Genomic DNA, 22,101 nt, shown 5'->3' with positions numbered 1-22,101 from the left:
TTTCTTATCTTCAAAGTAGAGGACTAGGTTCGGAGGGGCAGAGTGATACAAAGGCAAAGACCAGGGGGTCCTGCTCTAAGGAGCTTACATATCGTAGGGAGACATCAGTACAGACAGCATTCAAGAGATAATGGAAAAATACACTAAAAGGACAAAAAAGGAATGCTATCAAAGCAAGACAAGAGAAGCACTGAAGTATGCCTAGGTCAGTGAATCTTTGCATTTGGTTTTGAGCCTTTAAAATGAGTTGAGAGGTCCTTAAGAGAAAAGGCCATTCCCGAGAGGGAAGAAGTAGGAGAGAGCAAAGACTGGTGGAGGTGGAAGATCCTAGAAGGAAAAAATTAGCATGGGATGGAGAGTTAGGTTAGGGCCAGATTTCGGAGACCATGGAAACTGTGCTTAGAAATCCCAACTTTATTTTACACACAATGGGAAGCTTTTTTGAAGGCCAGGAGTAAGATGATTTATTCTGTGCTATAAGAAGGTAATTCTGTCCTAGATCGAGGGGACATCTTCTAGGAGATCCCTACAAAATCCAGGAGAGGAATGCTGAGCACCCAAACACAGGCCATGATAGGGAAGAAAAAAAAAAAAAAAAGGCTGGAAGACGAAGTGAGGAGGCAGGTGTTTGGATGTGGAGGCAGAGAAAGAGGAAAGAGGGGAGATCCGGCAATGGGGAGGACAGTGATTCTAATTCACACAGAGTAAAAAGCAGGGAAAAGAGGCGTCCGTGAGGGTGTGTGGGTGTGTGTGGGGAGAATAGTGAATGATCCACCCTGACAGGAGTGATAGGAATTTGAATAGCAGAGGGGCTATTTTCAGGTGTTGGTGATTCACTGAGGAGGTCAAACCAGAGTACTACAGTTGTCAGCTAGATTCAAAAGACCACCAAACGGGAGATGAGGAGTCAGAGGTAGTCAGTGACTGCACTCCCACCCACCTTCCCTGATCCTTTACACACCTACCTATAAAAGCATCTCCACAGTGCCCACATGGTAACTCTGTATCTGAGGAGATCAAGGGTATATATGGGCTGAATAACATGCCCAGGTCGATGGTCTCTAAGAGCTGAAGCAAGAATTCAAACTGCAAGGGGACACACTTAACCATCATGTATAGCCAGCTTCCAAAATGCTATGTAGTCAACTGAAGCAGAGAGTTACCTGGATATCTTGGGGAGAAAGTGGGATTTAAGTTCACTTTGGGTGGCTATCCTTTCCAAATGAAGTGATTCAGTTTCAGAGACACTCATTCAACAATGACACTAATGGACAGTAAGATTTAAGTAGTTAGAACACATGCTGCTTTGGTTTACTTGTTGGTTTATTTTTGAATATGTTCATCTAATAGTTGGTTTACCACTAAATAATGATATTTTAAAGATAAAAATATTTAAAATGGATTAAAGACCTAAATGTGAGACCTAAAACCATAAAACTCCTAGAAGAGAACATAGGCAGGAATTGCTTTGGCATTGGCTGTAGGAACATCTTTACAGATATGTCTCTTTTGGCAAGGGAAACAAAAGCAAAAATAAACTATCGGGACTACGCCAAAATAAAAAGCCTTTGCACAGTGAAGGAAACCATCAACAAAAGACAATCTAGTGAATGGGAGAAGATATTTGCAAATGATATATCCAATAAGGGGCTAATATCCAAAATAGTTAAAGAACTTATACAACTCAACACCAAAAACCCTCTAAATAATCCAATTAAAAATGGGCAGGGGACATGAATAGATATTTTTCCTAAGAAGACATACAGATGACCAACAGACACATGAAACGATGCTCAACATCACTCATCATCAGGGAAATGCAAATCAAACCCACAATGAGGTATCACCTCACACCTGTCAGAATGGCTAAAATCAAAAACACAAGAAACAACAAATGCTGGCAAGGATGTGGAGAAAAAGGAGCCCACAAGCGGTGTTGGTGGGAATTCAAGCTGGGGCAGCTACTGTGGAAAACAGTATGGAGGTTCCTAAAAAAATTAAAAATAGAATTACTACATGATCTAATAATTCCACTAGTGGGTATTCACCCAAAGAAAATGAAAACACTGATTCAAAAAGATATATGCACCCTTGTGTTTATTTAGCGTGTATATATAACAGCCAAGATACGGAAGCAATCCAAGTGTCCATCCATAGATGAATGGATAAAGAAGACGTGGTATATATATATATATGCAATGGAATATTACTCAGCCATAAACAAGAATAAAATCTTGCCATTTGCAACAACATGGATAGATCTAAAGGGTATAATGCTACATGAAATAGGTCAGTCAGAGAAAGACAAATACCATATGATCTCACTTATATGTAGAATTTAAGAAACAAAACAAACAAGCAAGGGAAAAAAAAAAAGAAAAAAAAAAAAAAAACCAGACCCTTAACAATAGAGAGCAAACTGATGGTTACCAGAGGGGAGGTGGGCGAGGGAATGGGTGAGGTAGGTGGAGGGAATTAAGAGTATACTGATCCTGATGAGCGCTGAGTAATGCATCGAATTGTTGAATCACTATATTGTCCACCTGAAACTAATGTAACAATTAATGTTAATTATTCTTGAATAAAAAAATTTATATGGTGCTTTACATAAGGAATTTTTTGATGAAAGCTATTTTACTTTTTCTGTGCTTCCCTCCGAATCAATCAGAAATCATATTAACATCGTATGAATAATATAAAACCTGGCAACCTGGCAACCCTTCAGAGATCCTTCATTTTAAGTATTCAAGACATATTTAAATACACAAACAAAACACATCATAGGCTTCTGCTCTCTCTCCACAGAGGTGCTGTCCCACCTGGAAGACGAGCTGGGGAGACCTAGAGCTCGAGGGTGAGGGACAAGCCCCTACCTGAGTGCGTGGTTTCTCGCCAGGCTTGGCTGACGCTCTTGCAGCATTTCAAAAATGTTTGGTTGGCGAAGAAATGCCACAATCTTGTCATTATATGCTGAAACAGACAAAAGTGCAAGTTGTGGTTGAGTCTTCAGCCCAGAGATAATTTCTATAGTGGTTGGAAAATGGCTGCTTGATACCAGGATTAACACAGGAGTTTGAACGGCAGGTAGCATACTCATCAAAAAAAAAATGTGAACTCTTGAGGGTTTTTTTTCCTGTGACATAATAGCATTATCATTTTTAAAAGATCAAACCAAAAGTGAACCAGATCTAAGTTAATTATCTTTAACATTCCAGGAACTTAACTGGGTGTTAACTCATCCCTGTGTGAACAGGCGAAGGAGAATAAAATAGCTCTTCCATGAGGGGAGTTGTACTCTCTTCCTTCTGACTTCTCTTGGTCATTTTGCAATAGATTTATGGCAAAAAATTCTTTATGAGTTCAAAGAAATCCTTTTCTGAGCACTTGACCCTTACAACCTTGGCCAAGGTTAATTTCCTAGTAGTGATAATGGAAGCACCCACATCCGTTTGGGCTTTCTCACTTCACTTCCCTTGATACAAGTGGCATGTACCTCAGGAGGTAACTGAGGTTAGGAATGAAGACTGTGCTGACTTATCCCCGTGCACACCTGGGAAAGGAGTTCTAAATTTAAAGCTGCATCTAACAGCAACAAGATCCATCACCTCATTTAAACTATGCTCTCCTGGACTTGGCTAACAAATCACTGAATGGAATAAAGAAGAAGGGGATGAGGGTCTGGAAGAGGGCCGAGAAGAAAGAGGGAAGATGGAAGGTCAAATCGAGGAGTGAAAGGAAAGGAAAACGTGGCAAAAGGGGGATGGAAGCAAAGGGTAGGGGTAGATTATACCATAGGGGAGGAAAAAGAAAACACAGACTCCTGACTATTAAAAGATTCATGACAAGAAAAAAAAAAGGCTAACTATTGGGTATCCAGGGTCCCCAAAACATGATACATACCTAGCGGCAATGACTCATGTTGATGTTGGCTTCGAATAGCAGCTACTAGGCTGTGTCCTGGCCTGGCCAGTAAAGAGGCTCCTCTGTTTCTAGAGACTTCTGAAGCCTAATTTCAAAATAAAATTGTTAGCATTGGAAATCTTATCAATTTCAGATGGTCTTTTGATACTAATTTTTCAATATGAGGGGTAAAAGATCCTGATATCACCTAAGTTACAAAAGGAATGAAGTTACAATCCTTAAAGTGAGTAGAAATGAGCAAGTTTTTTTTTTTTAAAGACTAAGTAGGATGGTTGATGGTTTTTAAGAAAGTGATTGTGCTAAATGTTATAAATGTTAACCAGATTAATATACTGAGTAGACTAAGAAACATTTCTCTTCGTAAATACATTCAAGAGACAAATAAATTCTACGTGAATACTATCATAGTATTCATAGTAGTAGTAAAGATAAGTTTGTGACTTTCATTTCTAAGAGTAGCACTGAACTTCATCACTGAATGTGGAATGGACTTGCTCTTTTTAACGGCGCGTATCACTCTCAGATGGCCATTCTTTGCTTAGTGCCTACTATTCCATTCACTGTGCTGGCTGCTCTTCACATAGTATCTTTTTATTCTCTCAAAATTCTGAAGGATAAGCATTATTAACTCCAGATTACAAACAGGGAAACTGAGAATTGGGATAAATTAAGTTTTTACAACATTTTTAACTGTAAGAGACAGAACCAGGGTACCAACCAATGCTTGACTGCAAAGCATTTGTTGACTCCTCTCCTGCTATTAGCCTGCATCCAATACCTTAGTTTTGGATGGGCATTTTGACAAAACTTCATGAAATACAAAACTTGCTTAGCTTAAAACTGATATTTGTGATGATTAATTTAGCTCAATTTTAAGTTTCAATAAACTCCCTAAGTTCTAGAGCGTGGCAGTGAGCTTTCTACCATGATTCCATGTACATTTGTTCCTCAAAGGACCCTTTCAGCGTAAGCTATTTAAACAGAGGCCCTACAGAATTTCCACATTGGAGTACATTCACCAAATATATGGGGCTTGCTGTAGAGTATGATTCATCCTATGGTATTTGGTAAAGTATGCCAAAATAGGCTTTAAAAACATTTAAGAATTACGTTGAAGATTACTTTGTAATATACTTAAAAAGTGCTCAAACACCCAGACAAATAAGGAAAGAAAATTCTCCCTCTGAGACTGGTATACAATTCACTTCCACAGAATTCAGGAGAGTTATTGAGATCCTATGATACAAAGTCCGGAAAGGTCAGGTCAATCTCAAAGGGGCCATTTAAGACTAGTCCATGTGTCGGGCGCCTGGGTGGCTCAGTCGGTTGGGCGACTGCCTTCGGCTCCGGTCATGATCCTGGAGTCCCCGGATCGAGTCCCGCATCGGGCTTCCTGCTCAGCGGGGAGTTGGCTTCTCCCTCTGACCCTCCCCACCTCATGTCCGTGCTCTCTCTCTCTCTCTCTCTCTCTCATTCTCTCTGTCTCAAATAAATAAATAAAATCTTAAAAAAAAAGACTAGTCCATGTGTCATATTGCAGATGATGAATAGGTGCAGATGATGAATAGGACAGATTATTTAGGGCTTACTCATTAAAGACATGGTAATTGCTGGTTTTCCTCTGGGTCCTACTTCCACCCTCCACACAGACAGGGGTAACAACCCTTTCTTTGCAGAGATGTGCTATCAGTTCACTGTCTGTATACGGCAGTCTTTGAATTGCTCTTCTTGAAGTAGTAGAGAGGCAGACCCATCCTTTCTCTTCTGGTCTTTCTCCTTGCCCACTGCTTATTTGAGGGACAAGGAAATAGATTCTGTGCCGCTGTGGTGGACTTCTCACTTTGATGTCATTAGCCCTCAGCTCTGTACTGCTAGTGTAGCCAGCCACCAAGATTTAGAAGCTGGTACTTCTGCAACAGCATGGTCACAATGCAAAGTGATGAAAGAAAGGTTTGCTGACTATTAATATAGGCAACGCTGAGTCTCTACATTTCTTTCTCCTTGAATTAATAAATATGTAAAGCCTTTCTGGGGCGGAAATGATAGGTCTCTTTTCCTTGGAAGGAATTACGTCCGTCTGCTTTAATGTGTGTTTGAAATATTTTTGATGCTGTAAAGACAGGAATCTGAAAGACCACTCCATTGAAGATTATCTAAACGATGTATTACAGAGAGAAACTGAGGAAGTAGATCTGATAACAGACCTCAGGAGGGCATGGCTGTATACCGAACTCCGGTGATGCCTGCTGTCACACCCTGAGCCAAAGTGTCTCATTGTTGGTGGGTTGCCCCAAAATAAAGAGCACTTTGAAACAGGAAGAGGCTCACTTCTATTCCTGGCTGCCATAGGGAAATCATATGTTACAGATATGTTTTGGGGAAAAATGGTGCCTACTTCTGAGGTCACCTGCTCACTGGCAAAACTAAGGCAGGTTCAAAAACTTCAGAAACCAGATGAAGGCCAGCTACTCTGAAGGTAGACAACTGACTGATGAATATGCCTCAGGCCAACTATGAGTGAGATGGAGGAAACAACACAGGGGGAAGTTAGGGCAAGTGGGGTACCTGCACCATAGAGACACCTGCCGAGGGTAAAGGAGGTACCGGAGCGCCTACAGATGAGGATGGATGGGAAGGTTAGATAGAAACAGCCTTGTCCAACTAGGAGCCAGGAATTTACAGGGATGGAGATAATTTCAAGCATGGCTGGAGGAGATTCTGAGATTGGTCTAGAGTTTACTATGTGCTAGGATCCTTGTACCCCTAAAGTAGTACTAAAGGGTCCATCCTGAGGAATGTTTGATATCAGCTAGGTGACCTGATGTGGACCTCACTGCAAACATGATGCTAACGTTTGCTTTCCTAACTACTGAAAATGACTGGAAGAATGGATTTTCCATTTAAAACTAAAATAACATGACTCAGTAAATTCCCTTCGCATTTGACACTTTTTGTGTTACTGAGTTTCCCAGGGGTGTGTGTGTGTGAGACAGAGAGACAAAGAGGGAACCCCCCAAGGGCCTGCCTCTCCCCAGACATGCTATGACTCTTCTATGACTGGCTAAAACCCAGTTTGCAGTAGGGACTACTTTTAAGATTTCTCTTCTTTTTGATGTTGAGATAGCTTTAATCATAATTGCAAATGTGAAAACTTCAAACATTAAGCTCTCTAGAAAAAAAGAGAAAGATATGCTCAGAAAATAGTTTTCAGTGACTGGTAAGCAAGCTTCTCTTCCCGCGTTGCAATTTAGAAATGTAAACTGGTGGTTTTTTAAAGCCGTGATTGAAAATTGCAGGTTTTAGACTGAATTTGGGTTAATAATCAGCTAATGCTCTCTTTGAAAACGCTGGAGACCTGATGATAAAAAAAAAAAAATAGTGAGTTCAGAGGAAAGGCCCAAGTGATGAATTTGCATTCACCTCTAGATTCCTTTTGTATTCTAAAAACAGATCATTAACAAAGTTTTCAGAATTATGTTAAGGAAACAAAAGAGAGAGATCTATGCTTGAGTTGTTCAACATACTTATAATAGTGAAAAGTGAATAATAAACATAATGTACAAAGAAAGGCTTGAGTTAAATTATGGTAGATCCATACGATTAAAATACAGAAGAATTGGGGCGCCTGGGTGGCTCAGTTGGTTAAGCGACTGCCTTCGGCTCAGGTCATGATCCTGGACTCCTGGGATCGAGTCCCGCATCGGGCTCCCTGCTCAGCAGGGAGTCTGCTTCTCCCTCTGACCCTCTTCCGTCTAGTGCTCTCTCTCTCTCATTTTCTCTCTCTCTCTCAAATAAATAAATAAAATCTTAAAAAAAATAAAATACAGAAGAATTTTAATGACATGGGAACAGTCTCCAAGGTATGGTATTGGTAAAGTAGAACACAGAACCATAGACAACATGATTCAGTTTTTTTTTTTTTTTAATTTCTCTGTAGACCAGGAAGTGTCTCCAGATGGGGTATTATATTGGTCTTTTAACTTCTTTCCCATCTGTGTCTGTGTTTTCTACATTCTTTACTTACTCTTGATAATTCAAAAGTTTATTTTCCTAAGTGTCTGAATTTTATAAACTTCCAATCAAACCTATAATCAAGTATAGGTTACATGGAATCAAGAGGAAAATTCCCAATTTTTAGAAGCAGTGCAGGTTACCCTCCCTAAAGGCAAGCTTCCTGAATGATGATTTCTCTGTGTTATCAGAGCCAATGAAATAACTTTTGTCATCCAAAAAGCTCACTGCAAAGAATGACCAAGAGTGACCTCTGCTTTTAAAGTGAAAAGTCACACAGTTTGAATGGCAAAAATTGACAAGGCAAGAAACAACAAATGTTGGAGAGGTTGTGGAGAAAGGGGAGCCCTCTTACACTGTTGGTGGGAAAGCAAGTTGGTACAGCCACTTTGAAAAACAGTATGGAGGTGCCTCAGGAAGTTAAAAATAAAGCTACCCTATGACCCAGAAATTGAACTCCTGGATATTAACCCCAAAGATACAGATGTAGTGAAAGGAAGGGTCACATTCACCCCAATGCTCATAGCAGCAATGTCCACAATAGCCAAACTGTGGAAGGAGCCGAGATGCCCTTCAACAGATGAATGGATAAAGATGACGTGGTCCATATATACAATGGAATATTATTCAGCCGTCAGAAGAGATGAATACCCAACATTTGCATCAACATGGATGGAACTGGAGGAGATGATGCTAAGTGAAATAAGTCAAGCAGAGAAAGACAATTATCATCTGGTTTCACTTATTTATGGAACGTAAGGGATAACGTGGAGGACATCAGGAGAAGGAAGGGAAAAATGAAGGGGGGAAATCAGAGGGAGAGACGAACCATGAGAGACGATGGACTCTGTGAAACAAACTGAGGGTTCTAGAGGGGAGGGGGGTGGGGGGATGGGTTAGCCTGGTGATGGGTATTAAGGAGGGCACGTTCTGCGTGGGGCACTGGGTGTTATGCACAAACAATGAATCATGGAACACTACATCAAAAACTAATGATGTAATGTATGGTGACTAATGTAATATAATAAAAAAATTATATATATATATAAAAAGTCAGTTTCTCTTCTCTACCAGATTCCTGTCCTTTCCTGAGGTAATTACTATTATGCTTTTTTGTGTGTACCCTTCCAGAACTTTTCTATGACTACTGATTTTCCAACCTGACCAAGATAAAGTGGTAAAAGAAATAAAAATTATGTGCTCTGTTATCCTTCCTTATTAAGATTAATTTATATTGTTACTTGCAGTATAAACAAGACAAATGTGATCCTCAGTGATTTCTTTACTGAGAGATGGGATCCAATATTTATATCCCTATATGCTCTTTCCATTTATCTGTATCCATTTCCATGTGGACATTATGTGAAGAGTTAGGCCTGTTTTGTTGATGCTTTTTTTGTATATTGCAGACAGATGTGACACTGTACTAAAATGCAGGTTAAAGTATCAAATAATGATCTTTTTATGCATAAAGCACTATATTACTGAGAACTGCTTTCAGCAGACTGCCTGAAAAATTTTCACTTGAGGTAAAAAAAATCTGAAAGACATTTGACAGTGTCTCTGTTAATAACCTATCATAGGGGTTTTGAGGGAAATTTTTACCATTTAGGATCCTGAATATAGAAATCGATTTCAATTCTGTCTTTAAAAGCAATTGATAAAAATATTTACTGCTGAGCAGTACTCAAGAGAATGGCTCTTGAAGGTGAACAGAAAATATTGATTCCTAAGGTCGTGATCTAAGAAACATCTATAGCAAGTCACCCGGTGCCCCTGATATGTGACACAGAAAAACCATGGATTATGGAAATAATTCATTGATTGTTCCTGAGTCTCATATTTCCATCTGCTTAACTGTCATTTCAAATTGGATATCCTACCGTTTTCATACTCATTCTCAACTTCTCTAACAGCAAACCTGCCATCCTCCCCAACTGGCTTTCCTGTTCATTTTGCCTGTGCATTGTTAATGTGCCTCAAGCCTCACAGACTGAGAATCACAGAGCCGGCCGTCGAGTCGAGTTCCCTTGCTCCGCTGGCAGATGAGGGAACTGAGGCCCCAGAGAGGAAAGGAAGGAGTAGCGACACACACCTCCTCTGTAGAGAAGCTGGAGCTGAGACTCCATCTGCTAATTGAAGTCCCAGGTACCCCTTCCTCCCACCTCTTGACCTCTGCAGGCTTCTTCCCACAGGGTGGCCTTTGTCTTGTGTCTCTTTGCCACCTCCAGTGGCCACTAATGGGGCCACTCTCGCAGATCACTCTTTTCTTTCCTCTTCTTGGCCATCACTGTCTCCTTCGTAAAATACTACTTTTCACCAGACGGGGAGTTAGATCTGAACTGTGGTCTTGAACTCCCTGTGTGACCTGAATTTTTGATATTTAAGTTTGCCTGACTATAAAATGCAGTTCTTAACTGAAGTGGTATTACCACATGGGAATATTTGGAAATGCTGAGAGGTATTTTGTTTTGTTTTTTGTTTTGGTTGTCATAGTGATTGGTGAGGTGAGGGTGCTCCTGACATTTAATGGACGGGACCAGGTAAAAAGGTCCTGCAATGGCATGGGACAATTCTACACATTACAGAAGTGTCCTCAAAATGCCAGTAGTCTTCTCCCCTAAAGCCCACTTTTACACAAAAAATTATCATGTTATTCCTCTCAGATTCATTCAGTGGGCTCATGAGAAAGTGCCAAGCATGTGATATTCAAAACTTTACAAAAACCAAGACAAAACCCAAGTGGAAACAGTATTCTGGTCACCCTGAACTATTCATTGTCTCTCTACTGACCTTTCTGGATCCTACCGCTGCACCTCTGCTCACGCGGGCTCTCTGTGGGGTTGCCCTCCCTCTTCCTTTGTATCTGGCTAGATTCTACCAATTTTCTAGGGTTAGGTCAAGTACCTTACTTTAAAGATGCCTTTCCTTGGCCTCTTTTGAACTTCTGTGGCACTTGTCCTAACATCTCTCTTGGCACTCAATCATATTCTAATTGTTCTTGTTACTTAACTCTGTGTTTTTTGGCCTGGCTTCAAGCATAGAATATAAAATTCTCCCGGGCAGGGATCATATCTCATACTTCTTTGCATTCCACAGTGCTCATAGCAAGCCATGCACTTAATCAGTGTTTGTTGAGCAAAATCACATCACAGCAAACACAATTAACATTACCCACCACGCCCTCCTTCTGTTTTTATACCAAGATCCTCCTGTCTTCTCATTCCCTAGGCTATGGGCTCTCACAGCAGGAGGAACCAGATATTTATTTTCACAGAGGCTGGGTCTCTGTTTTCTCTGGTATGCTGCCTCTGGGTCAGCTATTCTCTGCCTCCCAGTTTCTCTCTTTGTTGCTTTTCTTGGTTTCTCCTTGTGTCAGCGCAAAGCTACCAGTGGACAGAGGATGCACAGAGGGATGGGAGGGGTTTAAAAACCTGATCAACTGAGTCAATTGGAGAGTGAATGAATTAGCAAGAATACAGATGGTTGATGCACATTTATACCCTTTCATTGTTATGTGTTACAGTTTTTCTTGGCTGATGCAGGTGGTACTTTGTCATTACTGTTGAAAGTCAATGTAACTGTGCTTAGGCTATTCAGTCATATTAAATAAGTGTTTCAGAACAGGTATTGCAAGTGGTACTCATGACCTTAATCTCGTTTCAACAGAAATGTTAGAAGACTTGTATTTTCAGATTATTTTCTTATAAATGTAAGAGATCTATATCTTTAGGGGTTCATCTTACATTGAGTAACCTACCTTTTTGTTTTATTGACAGTGAACCTGACTGCAGTACTTAGCTTCTTTTGTCAAATGGAGTTACTCTATACTAGCGCTGAAATTGCCTTCATAATATTAAAGAGCTTTGACATTTTAAATAAATTAAAGGGCATATTTCAAAAATGACTCAGATTTTTGAATTTATCCACTATTATCTCATAAATGCTGTACTTTCTTAACTGTTATGAAAGCGCCACCAGAGAGGAATATAATGCATGTTGAGCTGGGAAGTTGGGGCACTGCTTTTTGTAGTTGGCAAGTGTGTCTGCTGATGAGTGTCTGCTATGTGTGCGTCCTGACACCCACATAACCCTTGGGGATGTATAATATTCTTCTCTGCATGGCCATGAACACATTTTACATATATGTGGAAAGAAAGAATCAACATGTTTTCAGCAGTATCCTAAAACAATACCTAAGATGACCCATGGAAGAAAAATTCGTTCTATCACACTGGCTTTAAACCATGAGCGCCCTTGGTTGGAAAGAGTTAGACCTGTCAGAGTATGCAGATGATTCCCCTAAAAAAGTAGTAACCTGGTACCAATATAAGAGCAACAGGCTCTTCCCTTGAGACTTATGTTTGCTATCTGAGGCTGCCAGGCGGATTGTTTTTCTCCCCATTTCTCCTGAAATGTTCACCCTAGTTCTCCTTGGAATGACCCTCGGGGGCAGTGGGGAGGAGCGCACGCGTGCGTGCACGCATGCGTGCACACACACACACACACACACACATTTCTTTTTATCCTGTACTACTTCATTTTTACCTCACTGTAATCCAACTCAACAAGCTGTTTTATGAGAAATGGCTCTCAGTGGCCATAATCTCCTAAGATCCTGGTGGTTTCTAGGATGGTACCAATACTTGGGAAATGTCAGTAAGGGATTTGCTCATAATATTGCCAGGAACTGACTAAAAGTAGAAAAGAGCTATGTTTGGAGTTTTGGTTTGAGGAAGGAAGTTAGGAAATGGTATGGGATAAAGAGATCGTAGTTCAGAAAGGCAATGCACATGATGTTTAAGAAGGATGGCAGATTTCACGATTCAGTGGAAGTTAACCCTAGGCAGTGTATAAAGATATAAACCAGGAAAGAGCACGTGGAAGGATGGGAAGAGAGTATTCATGTCCCCAGTGGATTTCCCCCAGTTTTTAGTCCATGTATATGGTATTGCTGTCTTCTCCGGGATCTATGAAGAGCCAGAAGTTTAATGTCAGTCACACCCTGTATGATCTTTTAGGAATTCACGTGTGACTGGCAGGCCTAAGGAAGCACAGCTCCAGCCATGGTGTACGGATCTGTGGACACTGCATTTTCAATTTCCTTTAAGCTAGACAGATTTTTAGCAGTGGCGATTATTAGGGCAAAAGGGAAGGCAGAAGGAAGGTAATCTGAAGATGGGTCTAAGGAGTTCCGTGGGTGTCCCTGACTCCTCATTCTTTTAAAGACCAGTGTGGATATGGCACAGCCCCTTGAGGAGCAGGCAATCCTAGATCCCAGCCACTGAAACTGTTCTGGCCCCACCTGAGCAGGGCCCGTGGAAGTGTGAATGTGGCAGGGGGCGTGGGAGTGTTACCTCTCCAGCACTGTAGCTCCGGAGCCTCTGGAGGTGTTGTCGATGTGTCAGGTGATTGGGAAGACGACCGTTCTGAAGAGGGATTCGGGGGTCAATGAAAGTGGTAGCTCGACTGTTGTGGTCCACGAAAAAAGACTGCAGATAGACCAAAAGCATACTGCATGAGAAAGAGCCAGAATGAAGGCAATAAAGTAAGGAATGCTACAGGGCTCAGTCTTCTTGTTTATTTCTGTCCCTCCTTTCTATCTATTCAAACCGAGATGGAAGACTGGGCACTGTGCATCCGTTTGCTCAGTAGTTGAATGGAACACCACCAGTCCTTGATAAACACTTCACACTGTGGCGTTATAGACTTATGATCATAACATTGTATTCACCATGGAGATTTAGAAAAGTAGAGCCTTTGATGTATTTAAATAACACCAATAATAATTTATGGATCATTTTATTTTAAAACAAAGTCTTTTTGATTATAGAACTAGCACAGTCTTACCGAGAAGAAATTTTAAAAGGATAAAAAAGTAAGAAGAAAACCAAAATTATCCCAAATATCACAATCCAAGAGTAGTCACCAAAATATTACAGTGATTTTTTTTCCGTTTTTTTCTTTTTCTATGCAAATATACAAATAATCTATATATTTTCCTCACATTGGCACCTACAATTTTGTTAGAAGGTTTTTTTCACCTATTATTTTATGAGCATTTCCTTAAGTTATTAGACATTCTTTTAGCACAGAATTTTAGTAGGTATATGGTATTCAGCTTGATGGATGCATAGTGATTTCGGTACCCTCTATCACTGGACATTTTACTTTGTTATTGTTTTAAAAATAATGCTTCAATAAACATTCTTGTTCATAAATCTTTGTAGAATGTTTGATTACTGTACCTGTTCCATCCAGTATGTGGCAAAGGTTATTTTTTAAATCTAAAATTACCTCCCGTAAAATTAGTACCTTTTCAGAAAAACAAACCTTTTGTACTACTAAACAATCTTTCAAATACTGTCTTGAACAAAATGTAATATTTGGTGAAGGTGATTTCCTCTTAAAGATCTCAATCAATGCTCATTGTAGACACATTCAGATACCACCTGACAGAAGTAGTCAAAGTCAAATACAGATTTAAAAATTATTCTTGGGAAGTATGAGCTTATAATTTCAAGTATTAGATGTCCTTGTAAACAAGTCTCTTTAATTAAAGAGCTCTATAAAAAGCGATACAGAAGTGGTTTCATTATGGAGACCAAAAGATAGCCCCACAGGACATAGGAGATTAACTTCCCTAATATCATGTGAATCAGTATCTGTGACTTGCAGTAAAATTCCCAAGACAGCATTCCACACAGATTCCAAAAGGCCTGTGTGGGGGCACCTGGGTGGCTCAGCTGGATAAATGTCTGCCTTCCACTCAGGTCATGATCTCAGGGTCCTGGGATCAGCCCCTAGCTGGGCTTCCCCCTTCCGTGAGGAGTCTGCTTCTCCCTCCGCCTCTCCCCAATACTTGTGCTGTTTCTATTTCCCAAATAGACAAATAAAATCTTAAAAAAAAAAAAAGCCTGTATGTCCAATAATTTGGATGGGACTGAAGATGACGTTCGGTGGTTCAAAAGTGACACTAGTGATATCGAAAAATGAGTCAAGAACCTGAAGAAGAAAAAATGTGAGTGGAAAAGAAAACATTTATCAACATGTTTATATAACATGAGATTTTAAACACACAGGTATAAGCTGAGGTCAATATTTGAAGGTTTTTTTTATTATTCAACTATATGCCTGCAAGTTTATAAATTAAAGTTAAATGGGTTTCTTATGTTTGTGCATATGTGGCAATTCTTTGGTATAAATTCCTAAAAGTTGAGTTAATCACCGGGCTAAAAGTTAGAAAAATTTTGTTGATTGGTCGGCCCATATGAACGAATTCCCTTCATGAGCGCTGTACAGATTTATCCTCTTATCGTAAGTTCATGGATGCTTTTCATGGACTTTATAAATGTTGAGTATTTAAAAGACCTCTTAGAAATGTTGAATGGTAAATGATGCTAAATTATTGTTTACAGGGGAAGCCAAACATTTTCTTGTTGTTGTTGGGATGTTAAGGTTTTATCATTTACTTATAAATGTGTTAATTACTCCTCTGCCTTCAAATTGCTTTTGATCTTTGTTTGCTTTGTTTTCCACTACACAGAATTTTTTATATTCCTCTGTACTCAAATCTCTCAATCATTTCTGTCTAGAGTTCAGTTCAATGCTTAATTATGTTTTTCTAGCTTTATTTTTGGTGAGTTTGTTCTGAAACTTATTTTGGTATGAATGTGAAGTTGTAATTCAATTTTTTTCTCCAAGAGCCTGTTTTTCCAAATCATTCATTCCCTATCATTTTATTACGTATAAATTCTTATAAATACCACTGTTTCAGGAATATTTTATTTGTTCCAATGATCTGTAGGATTTTCACTGTTCCAGTTATTAATGTCTGTAGGACAAGTTTCCTCTCCTAATTTATCTTTTCAAGATTTTCTTAAGTATTCATGCCTGCTTATTTTTCCAGATGAACTGATCTTAATTTTATTAAGTTCCAAAATAGTGCTATTAGGATTTTGTTTACAGTCACCTTAAGACTACAGATGATTTAGAGAGAATTCATTCTTTATAATAGTCAATGTATCCTTTCCCATTTCTGAACATAAAATGACTGTCTATTCAAGACTTTCTCTTCTCAGTAAAATTTTGTAGTTGTCTTCCTGAAAGACACATATTTTTGGTTAAGGGAGTCTGTAGATATTTAATACTGTTTGTTGCTATTCTGAGTGCTTCTTTTCCTGTAATGTTTGTAACCCATCATTCCTAGTACCCAGGGAAGCTGTTGTTGGTATATTCAGTTTGTGTCTGTTTATAGTATTAAATGCTCCTATTGAATAAAGAACACTTTTAGGTATATCTTCTTTGATTTTAACTTATTTCTTATGTCGTTTTCCAGTTCACACACTTCTGGGTTTTTATTTTCAAATGCATTTTGAAATAAATTTTTGCTTTAATTACTGTTGCTTTTTAACCTTCTCTAAGTTATGAGTTTGAAAGCTTATATTTTAATATTTATTTTTCTTGTTTGATAATAAAAGCCAATGTACTAATCCTTTGAGTACAGTCTTTCTATATCACATGTTTTATTAAATATTGGTCACATGCATTTTCAATAATTTCTCAACGGTTTCTAGGTCTTGATTTTATTTAAAACCCACTAGTCATGAAGAGCACTGTCTTGAACCTATAACTGGCAGATTGATTTTTTTTTTTTTAAAGATTTTATTTATTTATTTGAGAGGGAGAGAATGAGAGACAGAGAGCACAAGAGGGAAGAGGGTCAGGGGGAGAAGCAGACTTCCTGCTGAGCAGGGAGCCCGATGTGGGACTCCATCCCGGGACTCCAGGACAATGACCCGAGCCGAAGGCAGTCGCTTAACCAACTGAGCCACCCAGGCGCCCCGCGGCAGATTGATTTTGATGGCTGTGTTTAAATACGTTCTCATTGTCATGCAACCATCACCACTATTCATCTCCTGAAATATTTTATCTTCTCAAACTGCAACTCTGTAGTCATTAAACACCAACTGCTCATTCCCTCCTTTCCCAAGACCCTAGGAAACGCTATTCTACTTTCTGTCTCTATGAATTTGACTATTTTTAGATACCTCATGTGAAATAAAATATTTGTCCTTTTGTTTCTGACTTGTTTAACTTAGCATAATGTTTTCAAGGTCCATCCATGCTGTAGCATGTGTCAGAATTTCATTGCTTCTTAAGGATGCATAATCTTCCGTTGTATGGGTAATACCACATTTTGCTTATCCATTCATGTAACCTCTATTTTTTCCACCCTTATTGAGGTATAACTGACAAAAAAAAAATTGTATGTAGTTAAGGTCTATGTAAGCTCTATTTTTTAAAAATATTTTATTTATTTATTTGATAGAGAGCGAGAGAGCACAAGCAGGGGGAGCAGTAGAGGGAGAAGGAGAAGCAGGCTCCCCGCGGAGCAGGGAGCCCGACGCGGGGCTGGATCCCAGGACGCTGGGATCATGACCTGAGCCGAAGGCAGACGCTTAACCATCTGAGCCACCCAGGCGCCCCTATGTAAGCTCTATTTTTAACAAAAGAATATATATTCCATTAATACAAAATTATATTATTCAAATCCTGACTTATTTTGTCTCTCCGACTGATAGACACAAAACTCATTTTGTACTACGATGCATTTATTTCATTTTCTCTTTGTATTTCTCTTAGTTTTCTTTATATGATATGATGCCATTTGGCTTATAAGATACATGATTACTGTACCTTTACTTTAGATGTGCCTTTGATTTATATAAAATCTTATTTTGACTCCATTTAATGGTTCTGAATTTGAACTCTCCTTTCTATGATATTAATGTACAACCACTGGTTTTCTTGTTATGTTTCATGTTCTATTAATATCTATTCTTTTATTTTTTAAACTTTCTGAATCATTTCTTAGGCGTGTCTTTTAATAAGCTGGATCTGTTTGTTAACAAATCTGACTGTTATGCTTGGCTGTACCTTTGTCATTTTATTTGTATTATTTCCAATTTCTTTGTTTCCTCGTGGATTTTTGGGGTATTTTGCTATGTAAATTGTATTTTGCTTGATTTTATTTTTGTAGGAATTTGACACAGAAAAATCTTGCTCTCAAAGGTACAAATAGTTGCCTTTTAAGTTGATCGGATAACTATATTAGCCCTTATTTTTCAAATTATCCAATTGGACTCCCCTTACACTCAACCAGGAACTTAGCACAACTTTCCTTGCCCTGTTCATCGGGCCCTCTTCCCTCTCCCTTGTCTGTTTTATTCTAGGCTAGGAATATGATTCAGACAGTTCTTATTCAATTATTCCATTTTTCTTATACGTATTTTCCCATATTTTACTGAGTCTTTCCCAAAATATTTTAAAGCACTTTAACAGCAATTATTTCCATTTATATCCATATGTTTGATTGATTTAAACATTTACCACCACAGTCCTTTTATACTATGTTTTCCCCATTATTGATTTCTTGTTCTGCTTCATTTGTGAGCCATCTGAAGAATGGCTTTTGGTGTTTTCCTAGGACAGGCAAAAGAGTACATGTACTGAAATCCTGCATGTAAGGTTGTTTTTCTAGTATTTTCACACTTGAATGACACCAATTTGTTTGAACATAGAACTTTGGGGCTGCAACTCTTTCTCATCAATAACCTGTACTTCTTGCATTGTGGATTTCTGTAGTCGAGTTTCATGGATGGAAAATTTTAAGCTTGTCTGACTTTTATTCTTTTTAAGGTAACTTTCATATTATCATGGCTATATATTGATAAGATTTAAAAAATCTCCATTTAAAGACAATTTCAGAGTACGTGTAGATATAGAGTTTTAATGAATTTTACTATAATAACTCAGTGAGCCCAATTAATCTGTCTACCTGAACAATTTATTTTAGAGCACAAAGTTTTATTTTCAATATTTAATAATTTAATTTTTATATTTTGAATTTAATTTTTGCTGTTGTACCTATTATTCTGGTTTCTTCTTTAGGAACATCTATAAGTTATTCATCCAACAGAGATTTTAAGTGAGTGCTAATTATATGCCAGTAATATTAAGCTCTTGGGGTTTCCTCACTGAGCAAAGATCCCTGCTCTCAAGGAGCTTAGAATTCTGTTAGGAGAAACAGGCAAAACAGTAAATCTAACAAATATATAACTTATATGGTGGAGCACTTGGGTTGGAGATCTTGGGTGCTTTTGGTATTAAATTGAGTGGTTAGAATAGGCCTGTCTGAGAAAGGGAGATATGCTCCTTTTGGTTTTTACTTTTTCTTTTTTTAAAAAAATTGTAGAAGAACATGTAACGTGAGACTTATTCTCTAACAAATTTTTAGTTGTACAGTATTAAGTGCACAGAGTAGAACAGTATTGTTAACACAATGTTGTGCAGCAGGTCTCTAGAACTTACTCATTTTGTGTAACTGAAACTGCACCCATTGAACCTAAACTCCCCATTTCCTCCTGCCCCAGCCCTGGCAACCACCATTCTGCTCTGTTACTCTGAGGGTATTTCAGATACTTCACGTAAGGGGAATCATGCAGTATTTGTCCCTCTGTGACTGGCTAATTTCACCGAGCATAATGTCCTCCAGGTTCATCCACACTGTAGCATGTGTCAGAATTTCCTTCATTTTTAAGGAACATTGAATAATGTTCCACTATATGTATATATCACATTTTTTTTTTTAGTTAGGTTTTCAATTCCAGTTAGTTAAGACATAGTGTGATATTAATTTCAGGTGTACAATATAGTGATTCCCCACTTTCATACAACACCTGGGGCTCATCAGAAATTCACTTGATGGGGTCCCCATCCTCTATTTCCCTCATGCCCGACTCCACTCACCTCCCTTCTAGTAACCACCAGTCTGTTCTCTATAGTTAGGAGTCTATTTCTTGGTTTGCTTGTCTCTCCCCCCACCCTTTGCTTCTTCATTTTGTTTCTTAAATTCCACGCATGCGTGAAATCGTGTGGTATTTGTCTTTCTCTGACAGACTTACTTTGCTTAGCGTAATACACTCTAGCTCCACCCACATCCTTGCAAATGACAAGACTTCATTCCTTTTTATGGTTGGTACTATTCCATCGTATCTACCACATCTTCCTTATCCATTCGTCAGTTGATGGACACTTGGGCTGTTTCCATAATTTGGCTATAGTAGGCAATGCTGCCCTAAACATCGGGGTGCATGTATCCCTTTGAATTAATATTTCTGTATTCTTTGGGGTAAATACCTAGTAGTGCAGTTGCTGGGTCATAGGGTAGCTCTATTTTTAACTTTTTTGAGGAACCTCCATACTGCTCTCCAGAGTGGCTGCCCCTGTTCGCATTTCCACCAACAGTGCAAGAGGGTTCCCCTTTCTCCACTTCCTCATCAAAACCTGTTTAATACTAATGTCTTAACGAAAGAAGATGTTACTTGAAAGACACATCATGCACTGTGCAGTTTCATTGAGTTAAGAGCAGCTCTATTCCCATATGCTTCTACACATAAGTTTACAAACACATCTTTTTTTAAAGTTTTTATTAAAAGTCCAGTTAGTTAACATACAGTATATTAGTTTCCAGTGTACAATATCGTGATTCAACACTCCCATACAACACCCCGTGCTCATCCTAACAAGTGCGCTCCTTAATCCGCATCACCTGTTCAACAACCCCCCACCTCTCTTCTTATATACCACATTTTCTTTACCCATTCATCTGTCAGTGGGCACTTAGGTTGTTTCCATATTCTGGTTATTGTGAATAATGCTTCAAGGAACATAGGAATGCAGGAAAAATCTCTTTGAGATTTTGATTTCAATTCTTTTGGATCTACACTCAGAAGTGGGATTGCCAGATCATATGGTAGTTCTGTTTTCTTACATCTGCTTCCTCCCAGCTTTTTTTCAGTTCATGGTTGCTCAAAAGAAATCAGGTGCTCCTAAACCATCTTGTGTATGATAAGCAGGTACCGTTTAAATTTTTCTGTTTTCTGAAGAAAATTATACTGTAAGATATGTTCTTTTTCTCAGATAAAGGTTCTGTTCCCTTCATGTAGTTGTAGGTCTTCACAGGCTCCTTTTTATTTTGCTGCTGTGTGTTCATTCCTTAGTAGAGGTTGCCTCTGCCTCATGCCGGCCACAGGCAGAACCTTACCTGCCCCACCACCTGCAGCCCCTCCCCCTCACTCAGGCCTGGAACCCACTTAAGGTCCACATCCAATCTCTACTGAAGTTGGCAGAAGGCTGTGACCTCTTTCCTCAGACTTCCAAGACAACAGATGAGTCGGATGCCACTTGACCCTCACTCCGGTCCTCCTGAAGTGGACCAAGTCTCAGAGCACTGTCCCTGTCTCCCTTTGTGGGGATGATCGTGCATTCAAAGACATCCAACAGCTAGCCCTGGTCCATCTCTTCCTACCATGGTATACCCTCAAAACGAAGGCTGTCATCTTTGCACATGTCAATAAAGCAAGAACTGGCTAGAGTGAAGAAAAAGAAGGTGGTGTGGCATTCTGGAAGCGTCTCTGGCCATATATGAAAATGTCTTTTGCATAGAGGGCTATCACCACCTGATTTTTCAGTGAGTGGTGTTCCTAAATCCCAGGCTCCGGTACAGCACATTCTTTCCAGGTCAGAGGGGTGAGCCTGCAGGATATAGTCCAAAAATGTTTTTTCTCAACCTATTCCCATCATCGATGGGTTTTGCAATGAGGTATTCTTGTATTTTCCCCAGTTGCCAGTTTGATGTTGGGTTTTTTGGTATGGATAATTCCCACAGCATCAACAGGAGGAACAGCAGATATTACTAACCTGCTGTATTATCGTGGATTCCCACATTCACTTATTTATTCTTTACAACTGGCTATAAGATCATGAAGGCAATAATAATTATTGCTACTTTATGATGAACAAAGTGGGGCTCAGAGCGGTGAAGGGACTTGCTCACGGTCGCGTGTTTTGAATGGGATGGCGTAGTCCTTGTACACGGGCCCCACTATCTTTCCCACTACCCTCCATTGTTCCTCTCTACTCTATTGTGATAACACATTTCTAATTTAAGGCTACTTTCCCCCCCAACAATTCAGTACATGGTATGCTTCTTAGAAACTTTGTTTGCCAACTCCAAGTCTGTGTGTGCTCAATTAATAAAGAATTAGACCATTTTATGTGTGTGTATTTCGTCACAGCGCTGGTTTGTGTCACAACTGAAAGCAG

The 22,101-nt window shown here is 39.2% G+C and overlaps 1 protein-coding gene across 4 annotated transcripts in view; it reads right to left on the bottom strand.

Moving 5' to 3' along the window:
* HECW1 (HECT, C2 and WW domain containing E3 ubiquitin protein ligase 1) overlaps positions 1-22,101 on the bottom strand; it is a 426,782-nt gene that overhangs the window by 63,498 nt on the left and 341,183 nt on the right. For all 4 annotated transcript variants that reach the window (XM_073886906.1, XM_073886905.1, XM_073886907.1 and 1 more), the window contains 3 exons: positions 13,290-13,424; positions 3,901-4,006; positions 2,874-2,970 (listed from right to left, as the gene is read on the bottom strand). In XM_073886906.1, the coding sequence (XP_073743007.1) occupies positions 2,874-2,970; positions 3,901-4,006; positions 13,290-13,424 (338 nt within the window). The remainder of the gene's footprint in view (positions 1-2,873; positions 2,971-3,900; positions 4,007-13,289; positions 13,425-22,101) is intronic.

Source organism: Callorhinus ursinus, unplaced genomic scaffold (assembly GCF_003265705.2).
Source record: "Callorhinus ursinus isolate GAN/ISIS: 27379988/994484 unplaced genomic scaffold, GSC_fseal_2.0 scaffold73, whole genome shotgun sequence".
Taxonomy (NCBI): domain Eukaryota; kingdom Metazoa; phylum Chordata; class Mammalia; order Carnivora; family Otariidae; genus Callorhinus; species Callorhinus ursinus.
Note: the sequence above shows the minus strand (reverse complement) of the source record. Positions and strands in the feature narration are given on the sequence as shown.